This window comes from Triticum aestivum, chromosome 3A (genome assembly GCF_018294505.1).
Source record: "Triticum aestivum cultivar Chinese Spring chromosome 3A, IWGSC CS RefSeq v2.1, whole genome shotgun sequence".
Classification (NCBI taxonomy): Eukaryota; Viridiplantae; Streptophyta; class Magnoliopsida; order Poales; family Poaceae; genus Triticum; species Triticum aestivum.
In genome coordinates, this window is record NC_057800.1 from 84,093,494 (window position 1) to 84,106,263 (window position 12,770).

The following is a 12,770-nucleotide window of genomic DNA, read 5'->3' on the forward strand; positions in this document are numbered from 1 at the left end:
CCTCGACGCACCCCTCATCTACCTGGTCTTGTTAGTATGCTACCTAGGTCTTGCCTTATGTTGGGCGTCTTTGTCCTCTCTCTTTCCTTTTAACACTTGTTACTTGTCTGGTTTTCGGCTTGGTTTTCCTTATAAACTGGGTCAATTTGTTAAGGTTTTCGATCCGGTTTTCCTTATAAACTGGATCACTCTCCTGGCATTATGGCCACTTTGAGTAATATATTCAGGTGGAGGGACTCTTCCCCCAGTGATTCTAAAAAAAACTGTTTCACAATAAATATTGACAACTGGATTTGTCAAACGGACATTCTTCCCCTTACAGTTATTCTTAAAATCAACTGTTGCATCTTCTTTGTATAATCTATGTGTTAGAGTCCCGATCGATCTTACACACTGTCTCACAAGAATACAGAGAAATTGCTCCTTACAATGTTCATGGGGAGGAAAAATTGGAGTAGAGGGGAACAGAGAGTGTTACATCCCCAGCATCACACTACAGTAATCTTCCCCTAATGATGGTCATGTCATCATGATCATCATGCCAAAATGCCACTTGTCCAAAATCTGCTTCAAATTCAAATTTCATGTCAAATATTTGCTTCTTCTTTCATGCAAATAAAATAGTTCATCCTATGGCAAATAATCCCTAGATATTTCTCATGTTGCATCCAACATTTTTGGAGTTCCCAAAATGCCCCTGGGATTTAATTTAGTGGTCCAGCATCAATTAAATGGACCTTTTCAATTTCTAAAAATGGTTTGGTAACTCCTTTTGCCTCCAAACTTTTTGTGGCACCGTAAAATTTTGTGCTTGATTTATGTGCCAAGTTTCAGTTATAGCAAAAATCGTTTGCTGCATGAGCTAAATGCAAAAGAGTGGTGGAAATATTACATGATATAAAAAGGGAAAATATGGGAGACCTACTGTGCACTTAGGCATAACTACTGTGTTAGTGGGCTCTAGTGGCACTTTGCACCTTGGCCCATCTAGCAACAACAGCCCAGCCCACCACCACCATCTCTCCTTCAACCTCCTGCTACAGGAGGCAGATGAGGGTGTGGCGGCCATCCAGGCCACTCTAGCCGCCGATGCCTCCATGGCGGCCATCCCGCGGTCCTCGCAGCGGATAAGACCCCGAGCCTCGTTGACGAACCCTAGATCGCCTGCCCTCCCGCTCTTGCCTCTCTCCTCACTCGAAGCCATCGCCCGAGCTCGGTCGCCGCCGCGCCATTGACGTTGTGGCGCTCTGGAGCCACCCCGCGCCGTCAGCTGCTGTCCAGGAAGACCACCGTCCATGACTACATCATCTACGGGTCCAGATTGGCCCGGAACACCGCCGCATCGACGCCATCACCATCTTCTTCCACCTTCGACCCCGACCTCCGCCGCCCTGGATCCGCGCTCCGGCAAGCCCCCGGCCCGTCCGAGCTCGTCATCGGCCTCCCCGGGGTGAGCCTCGTCGTTCCCCCACGTTTCCCCCTGTTTCCCCTCATTCCTCGTCTCTGCAATCGCCGCCCCGACCTTGCGTTGACGCAGCTGAACTCCCCCTCACCGCGTTCGTCGCGCCCCTCCCCGTGCGTAGCTCGCGCCTGTCCGCGCTCCTCGTTGGCCGCGTTGTTCGCTGCTCCCCTCGCGCCGTAGCCGCCACCCCCCGCAGCCTCTGTGTGCCGCCACCGCTGCTGCTTGCTGCTCCTGCCTGTACTACTTCGCCTGCTGCTGCCCAGCACCGCCCGGCACCCCGGCGCCATGGCTGCCCACTGCCGCCTGCCCTGCCTTGCTGCTGCCGCCCTAACCCCGCGCTCCGGCTCCTTCCCCGTCCGCTGCTTTCGGGAGCCCCGCCGCCGCACCTGCTGTCCCGCTCCAGTCGTGCTGCGCCGGCCCCTCCCGCTGCGGCCCTCCCTGCCTCGCTGGAGGCCACGCCCGACCGCCGGAGCCCGACCCCTCCTGCACCATGCCTTACCTCCCGGCTAGCACCATGGCCGCCGGCGCCGTACTCTACGAGTACGTGCGTGCGGGCACGGCCTCACCAGAGGCCGATTTGGGCCTCTGAGCCCGACACCCCCCTGTTAATTAGGGAGGCCCTAATTAGTTTAGTCCACCCCCCCCCCTAATTAAGCTAGTTAAGTTTAGTGCAGAATCTGTTAATTAAAATGTGTCTATGACAATTGGGACCCATGTGCACTGTTCACTTTTGACTAGTCAAAATATTGACTGGGTCAACCCAGTCCCTTGCCCCATGTTCCATACACGTGCACACATTGCTGGGTACACTCCTGTGTACCCATAGCAATTTGTCTGTTTAGTTTTTTGAATTACAGTAATTTCAAAATATTGTTAAATCTTTGAAAAATCATATTAAATAATCTGTAACTCCGATGAAAATACTTTATACATGAAACTTGCTTAGAATTTCGATACGAACCCGAATACGTCCTCCGTATTCCTGTCAAATGCCCATAGCTATATGATCATGGAACTTTTAGACCGATTTCAGTGAATGAATAGTGCCCAACTTTAATTAAATAAATCCAAATAAATTCCTAAATTAACTAAATCATTTAGTTAGGCAGTAGAACACCTCTGCATATCATTTAGTCATGTCCTGCATATTGTTTGCATTATTGCCGTGAATTTATTGTTTCTCTCCCCTTCCTTCTCTCCGATAGACCCCGAGACCGATGCTGCCCCTGTGATCGACTACGTCGACGATGACCCCTCCTTGCCAGAGCAACCAGGCAAGCCCCCCCCCTTTTGATCATCCCGATATCGCCCATTCCATTCTCTCATGCTTGCATTAGATTTTGCTACTGTTATTGTTTGCTCCTATTCTGATGCATAGCCTGCTTTTGTATCTACTTTTGTACCTTGCCTGCTTATCCTAAACTACTTAGTATAGGTTGGTTAGAGACCCATCAGTGACCCCCACTTGACCCGACTGCCCTGCTAGATTATCAGAAGACCCGATCAACGGGATCGAAGACCAGGCCCCGACACCGCACATCACTTTCCCCTTTTGTTGCTCGACTCTGCAGAGTTACCATCGAGTGCCGAGGGTGGAACCTATACATCACTCCTGATGAGATCTCTGTAGTGTAGCTATTCGGCCGGGGTCATCGAGGGTGATTTCCTCCTTAACCACTTCCGATACGACTCTATCGTGCAACCCCTCAAGTGTGAACTTCGAGGGTGGTTCCTCTTAAGTTCACCTTGACGATTACATCGAGTGGAATCCGTCAAGGGTGATTCCTCAGGTTTTCCCCTTGGTGTTAGACACACGGTTACTATGGTTACTATGACTTACACTGAACCCTGTTACTGAAGACGGGTCGGCCCTGAGGGGTACCCGCGCGAGCTTAATTGCGAGTGATGTGGAGTTGGGCAGACCTGGAAGGTGCCTGCGAGATAATTACGAGGCGTGGCCGGGCATTCCTAGCCCTTGTCGCAAGTCCTCGAGACGGGGCAACGGGGTCACATCTTTTGTGAGTCTCTGCTTGTTACCGCGCGTTCCTAATCCACTACGATTTGGATATTTGATCCGAGGGGCCTCTGGCCTGATAGCACTAACCATCACGTGGGCATAGTATGGGCGTTCTGCGTCGTATGCATCAGCCGAAGCTTAATAGACGTCAGCGACTGAGCGGCGCGCGCCGGGTTGGACTGCGTAAGCGCCTGCCTTGTTGAAGGAGGTAGCTAGGTCTGCTCATCGGCCGCGTACGCAACGTGCGGGAGTTCCCGGGGAGATGGCCCATGACCCCTGGGGGCATAGGTTTAGTCCGGCGTGCTGGCCTTTCTATTAAGCCTAGGTCGGGTTGCGGCGTATTGTTTGGCCGAGGCCGGGCATGACCCAGGAAAGTGTGTCCGGCCAGAGTTAATCGAGCGTGGTGGGTAAGTTGGTGCACCCCTGCAGGGAAGAAAACATCTATCGATAGCCTGTCCTATGGTAACGGACACTTGGAGTTGTATCCCGATCGATACAACTAGAACTGGATACTTGTGATGAGAACTGGATGGTGATGAGAATTGGATTGTGATGATAACCGGATAGAATGGCTCTGGGATTGCTTTCTCGCAGGGAGTCGAGAAAGGATCTCCGGCCGATGTTGATAACACTACTACTACTTTACTTTACGCTACTCTACTCCCTCCTGTTGCTGCAAGATGGTGGTTTCCAGAAGATGCTAGTCTTCGATAGGACTAGGCCTTCTCTCTATTCTGGCATTTTTGCAGCCCAGTCCACATATACAGCCTTCCTTTGATAATGTTGCATATGTAGTGTCGATCCTTGCCTGCGAGTACTTTGGATGAGTACTCACGGTTGCTTTGCTCCCCCTTTTCCCCCTTTCTTCTTCTTTCCGGTTGATGCAACCAGATGTCGGAGCCCAGGAGCCAGATGCCACCGCCGATGTCTACTACTACATTGGAGGCCGCCGACGACCAGGAGTAGTTAGGAGGCTCCCAGGCAGGAGGCCTTGCCTTTTCGATCGATGTTGCTTTTGTGCTAGCCTTCTTAAGGCAAACTTGTCTAACTCATGTCTGCACTCAGATATGGTTGCTTCCGCTGACTCTTGTGTATTCGAGCTTATGTATTCGAGCCCTCGAGGCCCCTGGCTTGTAATATAAAGCTTGTATTATTTTAATTTGTGTCTAGAGTTGTGTTGTGATATCTTCCCGTGAGTCCTTGATCTTGATCGTACACATTTGCGTGTATGATTAGTGTACGATTGAATCGAGAGTGTCACAAGTTGGTATTAGAGCCGACTGCATGTAGGTAACGCCCTTTCCAACTCCTTGGCCGAAGTTGAGTCTAGGCACTACAAAAACTTTTACTAACATGGCTGTGTGTCTTACAGGCCCACGTCGCCATTGGGTGGTATTAAGATCTTTTATTCCTCGTCTATACTCTGGGACTCTGATCTCTCATCTATTCGGGTTAAACATTTTACTAACTCTGACATTAGGTTCTCGTACCCACTTCCTCCCGGAGAGCCCTGACATTTTCGATGATCGCTTGCTTGGCCAGAAGATTCTACAGATACTCCTTGATGTTTCTCGAAACCCTGTGTCCACTGCCTTGCAGTTCCTGACCACCGATAATCCCCGTGAATAACATCCTTGCCGCTTGTACCTTCATACCCAGTTGCTCATGTTATTACAAGATGTACTCTCCGTTCTTTCGAGAATCCTTTGTGTCTTCTGCTTTGCGGCTTCTTTTTGCACTGCGGATAATTCACTTAACCGGGGTCTGTTCATCCCCAGTTGTTCATATGCTTTCCAAAATACTTGGAAATACTATCTAATCTTCCGAAAATCCTCTGGAGCCTATTGCTCTTGATTCTCCTTGCCTGCTTGCAGTAGGATTAATTCCATATGTCTAGCAATATTCTTTAAAATTCTTTGTGATTGTCATTCTGTTCCTATGGATTCAACGTGTGAGCGAATACTCGCAATCATCAATTAATCCTTGGAAATTTTCTTTCCGGCTAAGACATCTTTCCAGATATGAGCTGGTTCTTGCCCAATCCAGATTTGATCGGGTACACCTCTAAGTCTATTCTACTTACTCATCTTTTGATCAGAGCCTCTGCTTCTGATCCTTCGTCTTGGAATTATAATTCCTTTGTACCCAAGCATCGAATCATTCAGACGTTTCTATAAGCTGATGCATTTGCATCCCCTTCTTCATCTGATTGATTACCGATACTCACATCAACTCTGTCGTGAATCGCCAGATCCATTGCTGGGTTGTTATCCGACAATGTCCTTCACATCCAAAGTCTTGTGAGTTTTTCTCTGATACAAAATACCTTCGGTAAATTGTATCATCTGCTTTGACTCTGATACTCTGCTTTTGAACTCGTATCTTTTACTTGGCTGGTGGATGTATAGATTCGTAAAAATTCCCCGAAGGGTTGAACTTATGCCTTCCATAATCCGTGTGAACTCAAAAGAGATGTGAGTCTTACTCTTCTGGTACTTCGCCAGATAAATCTTCTGCCCTACAATTTCTTGGAAAACGAGGAGTGAATGAAAGGTTATGCATTGAAGAAGTGGGAGTCGACCTTGAACCTTTGTGTTCATGCCCATGGACCCGATGTAGAACTTATCGTGGAAGCTGCTCGTAAAAATGATTACCCTTTGTTATAAGTTCATCTTGTATCGGTGGTTTGATCATTCATAACCGTGGTTCCGACCATAGTTTCTCCTTAATTCCATTTCCCGGACAAGTTAAAATACTTGTCTTTTGCAGATCATTTCATCTGCCCAACCTCTATTTTTGATCTACCTCGAGTATTGCCCCTTGTTATCTCGAGGATATTGTGTCATTGCACTACCTCTTGTGAATTCTCATTGGAATGATACTCCATCACATTATTCCTAGCCTGATCAGCTATATCATTATAGCGCTAATTTTAACTATGCTACCCGGTCCTTCTTCCCGAAGAGCAACTTCCGACGACGAGCTAAGCTTACGTCGATCTTCCTCATCCTATCATTTCATCTCGAACAACAAGTTTGATTTTGAGCTTGTGTCGAATCCGTGGTTCTCATGGCCTTTCACTTCATCTACCCCTTTTTGTTTATTGTCGTCGCTGCTCGATGGCATCTTCATAGAGCCTCTCGACAAATGTGTCGTGATCAGCATCAACATTTTGACTTCTGTTGAAATGACAAATGAATTCATGGTGAGAAATACCATCCTTTACCTATGATGATTTGAGTTATCATCGACTACCCCCTTGTCTTCTTTCCAACACATGATTGATCATGTCTTGGTTATACCTTGGACTCCTTGCTATTCCTGCAATTGTTCTTTGAGTATTTCTTGTGATCTTCAACTCCAACCCCTACTTGGAACACCATATCATTGCCGCATCGAAGCATGACTGTGGTATTCCGAATATCAACAACAACATCGAAAGCATAATACAAAATGTTTCTCGTTCAATTACCCTCACACCGTTGTATGGGTAATATCATGATTCTTCCCTCCCCCCATTATCTAAATACTTTTGAACTTGCTGTCCTATCATGTATATCCTGCTCCGCTTTTCCCTGGGAAGGATATACTCCCAACTCTTATGTGTAAACACTTCTTCATTTCCATTGGTCCGATTATCATAATAATCACATTTTCCTTTCCATTGTTTGTTTCACCTTTCTTGTAATCTAACTTGTATGAGCAGAGATAAATCCCTGCTTAAGTAAGCACCTCGGTGTACAACTCTGTCAGTAAGACCTTGTTACTATTGTTGATGACATTCCGGTAACCACCGATGGACGAGAACTTTGCCTATTGGTCCGCCTCGTCTAACGAGCAGGAAAATGGTTCTCTTCGTCCCTCGCCCTTGGTACCAGCGTTGTTGCCAACATAATAGACAAGCTATACTCTGACCTGCCTTGCTATCATGACCATACAAATGTTAGCACCCTTCCTGCTTTTAACCCACATGGTGAGCCCATAACCCACAGTTCCACGGGATCGAAACCTGACTCTCCTGTACACCCTTGTTTCTAAGGTTATCTCTCACGCTTGGCTTCGTATGTAATTCATGAGCCACCTTCTTGTGATATGTTCTCGTATCAGATGCAATACTTATTCTCGATGCTCTGAACCCCTTTCACACTCTGTTTCAGACATCGATCGTTTGTCCATTCGCTTGAAACTTCTTATTGTACCTTCATATTTTGTTCTCGATGTTTTCTTAAATTTCCACTCGAGAGATACTTCTGTCACATTCACTGCATTGTTCACCAGACAATTAACCCTATATGGGTCAGTTCACCCGAAGTAACTCTTTACTTCCCCACTTAAATCTCGGGACGAGATTTCTTATAGTGGAGGAGATTTGTTACATCCCCAGCATCACACTACAGTAATCTTCCCCTAATGATGGTCATGTCATCATGATCATCATGCCAAAATGCCACTTGTCCAAAATCTGCTTCAAATTCAAATTTCATGTCAAATATTTGCTTCTTCTTTCATGCAAATAAAATAGTTCATCCTATGGCAAATAATCCCTAGATATTTCTCATGTTGCATCCAACATTTTTGGAGTTCCCAAAATGCCCCTGGGATTTAATTTAGTGGTCCAGCATCAATTAAATGGACCTTTTCAATTTCTAAAAATGGTTTGGTAACTTCTTTTGCCTCCAAACTTTTTGTGGCACCGTAAAATTTTGTGCTTGATTTATGTGCCAAGTTTCAATTATAGCAAAAATCGTTTGCTGCATGAGCTAAATGCAAAAGAGTGGTGGAAATATTACATGATATAAAAAGGGAAAATATGGGAGACCTACTGTGCACTTAGGCCTAACTACTGTGTTAGTGGGCTCTAGTGGCACTTTGCACCTTGGCCCATCTAGCAACAACAGCCCAGCCCACCACCACCATCTCTCCTTCAACCTCCTGCTACAGGAGGCAGATGAGGGTGTGGCGGCCATCCAGGCCACTCTAGCCGCCGATGCCTCCGTGGCGGCCATCCCGCGGTCCTCGCGGCGGATAAGACCCCGAGCCTCGTTGACGAACCCTAGATCGCCTCCCCTCCCCGCTCTTTCCTCTCTCCTCACTCGAAGCCATCGCCCGAGCTCGGTTGCCGCCGCGCCATTGACGTTGTGGCGCTCTGGAGCCACCCCGCGCCGTCAGCTGCTGTCCAGGAAGACCACCATCCACGACTACATCATCTACGGGTCCGGATTGGCCCGGAACACCGCCGCATCGACGCCATCACCATCTTCTTCCACCTTCGACCCCGACCTCCGCCGCCCTGGATCCGCGCTCCGGCAAGCCCCCGGCCCGTCCGAGCTCGTCATCGGCCTCCCCGGGGTGAGCCTCGTCGTTCCCCCACGTTTCCCCATGTTTCCCCTCATTCCTCGTCTCTGCAATCGCCGCCCCGACCTTGCGTTGACGCAGCTGAACTCCCCCTCACCGCGTTCGTCGCGCCCCTCCCCGTGCGTAGCTCGCGCCTGTCCGCGCTCCTCCTCGTTGGCCGCGTTGTTCGCTGCTCCCCTCGTGCCGTAGCCGCCATCCCCCGCAGCCTCTGTGTGCCGCCGCTGCTGCTCCCCGCCTGGCGTGCCCATGCTGCCTGCCGCTGCTCGCTTGCTGCTTGCTGCTCCTGCCTGTACTACTTCGCCTGCTGCTGCCCAGCACCGCCCGGCACCCCGGCGCCATGGCTGCCCACTGCCGCCTGCCCTGCCTTGCTGCTGCCGCCCTAACCCCGCGCTCCGGCTCCTTCCCCGTCCGCTGCTTCCGGGTGCCCCGCCGCCGCACCCGCTGTCCCACTCCCGTCGCGCTGCGCCGGCCCCTCCCGCTGCGCGGCCCTCCCTGCCTCGCCGGAGGCCACGCCCGGCCGCCGGAGCCCGACCCCCCTGCACCATGCCTTCCCTCCCGGCTAGCACTATGGCCGCCGGCGCCGTACTCTACGAGTACGTGCGTGCGGGCACGGCCTCACCAGAGGCCGATTTGGGCCTCTGAGCCCAACACCCCCCTGTTAATTAGGGAGGCCCTAATTAGTTTAGTCCACCCCCTCTAATTAAGCTAGTTAAGTTTAGTGCAGAATCTGTTAATTAAAATGTGTCTATGACAATTGGGACCCACGTGCACTGTTCACTTTTGACTAGTCAAAATATTGACTGGGTCAACCCAGTCCCTTGCCCCATGTTCCATACACGTGCACACATTGCTGGGTACACTCCTGTGTACCCATAGCAATTTGTCTGTTTAGTTTTTTGAATTACAGTAATTTCAAAATATTGTTAAATCTTTGAAAAATCATATTAAATAATCTGTAACTCCGATGAAAATACTTTATACATGAAACTTGCTTAGAATTTCGATACGAACCCGAATACGTCCTCCGTATTCCCGTCAAATGCCCATAGCTATATGATCATGGAACTTTTAAACCGATTTCAGTGAATGAATAGTGCCCAACTTTAATTAAATAAATCCAAATAAATTCCTAAATTAACTAAATCATTTAGTTAGGCAGTAGAACACCTCTGCATATCATTTAGTCATGTCCTGCATATTGTTTGCATTATTGCCGTGAACTTATTGTTTCTCTCCCCCTCCTCTCCGATAGACCCCGAGACCGATGCTGCCCCTGTGATTGACTACGTCGACGACGAACCCTCCTTGCCAGAGCAACCAGGCAAGCCCCCCCCCCTTTTGATCATCCCGATATCGCCCATTCCATTCTCTCATGTTTGCATTAGATTTTGCTACTGTTATTGTTTGCTCCTATTCTGATGCATAGCCTGCTTTTGTATCTACTTTTGTACCTTGCCTGCTTATCCTAAACTGCTTAGTATAGGTTGGTTAGAGACCCATCAGTGACCCCCACTTGACCCGACTGCCCTGCTGGATTATCAGAAGACCCGATCAACGGGATCGAAGACCAGGCCCCGACACCGCACATTACTTTCCCCTTTTGTTGCTCGACTCTGCAGAGTTACCATCGAGTGCCGAGGGTGGAACCTATACATCACTCCTGATGAGATCTCTGTAGTGTAGCTATTCGGCCGGGGTCATCGAGGGTGATTTCCTCCTTAACCACTTCCGATACGGCTCTATCGTGCAACCCCTCAAGTGTAAACTTCGAGGGTGGTTCCTCTTACGTTCACCTTGACGATTACATCGAGTGGCATCCGTCAAGGGTGATTCCTCAGGTTTTCCCCTTGGTGTTAGACACACGGTTACTATGGTTACTATGACTTACACTGAACCCTGTTACTGAAGACGGGTCGGCCCTGAGGGGTACCCGCGCGAGCTTAATTGCGAGTGATGTGGAGTCGGCGGACCTGGAAGGTGCCTGCGAGATAATTACGAGGCGTGGCCGGGCATTCCTAGCCCTTGTCGCAAGTCCTCGAGACGGGGCAACGGGGTCACATCTTTCGTGAGTCTCTGCTTGTTACCGCGCGTTCCTAATCCACTACGATTTGGATATTTGATCCGAGGGGCCTCTAGCCTGATAGCACTAACCATCACGTGGGCATAGTATGGGCGTTCTGCGTCGTATGCATCAGCCGAAGCTTAATAGACGTCAGCGACTGAGCGGCGCGCGCCGGGTTGGACTGCGTAAGCGCCTGCCTTGTTGAAGGAGGTAGCTAGGTCTGCTCACCGGCCGCGTACGCAACATGCGGGAGTTCCCGGGGAGATGGCCCATGACCCCTGGGGGCATAGGTTTAGTCCGGCGTGCTGGCCTCTCTATTAAGCCTAGGTCGGGTTGCGGCGCATTGTTTGGCCGAGGCCGGGCATGACCCAGGAAAGTGTGTCCGGCCGGAGTTAATCGAGCGTGGTGGGTAAGTTGGTGCACCCCTGCAGGGAAGAAAATATCTATCGATAGCCTGTCCTACGGTAACGGACACTTGTAGTTGTATCCCGATTGATACAACTAGAACTGGATACTTGTGATGAGAACTGGATGGTGATGAGAATTGGATTGTGATGATAACTGGACAGTATGGCTCTGGGATTGCTTTCTCGCAGGGAGTCGAGATAGGATCTCCGGCCGATGTTGATAACACTACTACTACTTTACTTTACGCTACTCTACTCCCTCCTGTTGCTGCAAGATGGTGGTTTCCAGAAGATGCTAGTCTTCGATAGGACTAGGCCTTCTCTCTATTCTGGCATTTCTGCAGCCCGGTCCACATATACAGCCTTCCTTTGATAATGTTGCATATGTAGTGTAGATCCTTTCTTGCGAGTACTTTGGATGAGTACTCACGGTTGCTTTGCTCCCCCTTTTCCCCCTTTCTTCTTCTTTCCGGTTGATGCAACCAGATGTCGGAGCCCAGGAGCCAGATGCCACCGCCGATGTCTACTACTACATTGGAGGCCGCCGACGACCAGGAGTAGTTAGGAGGCTCCCAGGCAGGAGGCCTTGCCTTTTCGATCGATGTTGCTTTTGTGCTAGTCTTCTTAAGGCAAACTTGTCTAACTCATGTCTGTACTCAGATATGGTTGCTTCCGCTGACTCTTGTGCATTCGAGCTTATGTATTCGAGCCCTCGAGGCCCCTGGCTTGTAATATAAAGCTTGTATTATTTTAATTTGTGTCTAGAGTTGTGTTGTGATATCTTCCCGTGAGTCCTTGATCTTGATCGTACACATTTGCGTGTATGATTAGTGTACGATTGAATCGAGGGTGTCACAGAGAGCCAGAGGTAGGGGAAGAAGCCACCGATGCCGTTTCCTGATCCAAGCCCGGATGAATCTTCGCTGCTCTCTACGTGGATACTTGTAGTCAGGCCTCCCCTTGGTTGGTGTGGCACTCAGCCAGGCCCGGCCCATGGGCTGCTGTGGCCGTAATTGGGTCGCTGACACTATGGCCGACAGTAAAATCCCCAACATACCTTCAAAGCAGGAAGATTTAAAAAGGAAATGTCAGCAAGACAATAAAAGATACCAAGCGGGAAATCAATTACTTTTCTGGAATGTGCAAATGGACATAAAACAAACACCAAATGAAAATATTCAAGGTTCAAGCCCCTGCCAGATGGCGTGAAGCATCACTTTAACTGAGGCGTATGTGTCATATTAGAGATACAGTAGGTGGACAGTTGAAAACCAAGAAGGGCAATACCAAGGATGGAGAAGAAAATCCTTATCAGCCAGCCACATTTGTCCCTATCAAATTTCTAGAACAGTCATCCAATTTGGATTAGTAGCAAATTGCTTGCCTGACAGCTGAGCGTCCCCCCTCTCCAGTGGACTCACTCCCTCCACATCCAATGTCTTACCCATTCTTGTGCAGAAACTAAAG

The 12,770-nt window shown here is 49.1% G+C and overlaps 1 protein-coding gene across 1 annotated transcript; it reads left to right on the forward strand.

Moving 5' to 3' along the window:
- The first annotated feature begins 1,976 nt into the window (after nucleotides 1-1,976).
- On the forward strand, nucleotides 1,977-11,879 carry LOC123056811 (uncharacterized). The gene is made up of 3 exons (XM_044480076.1): nucleotides 1,977-2,002; nucleotides 8,369-8,828; nucleotides 11,790-11,879. The coding sequence occupies exons 1-3, from the start codon at nucleotides 1,977-1,979 to the stop codon at nucleotides 11,862-11,864; spliced, it is 561 nt and encodes a 186-aa protein (XP_044336011.1). The 3' UTR covers nucleotides 11,865-11,879.
- The last annotated feature ends 891 nt before the right edge of the window (nucleotides 11,880-12,770 follow it).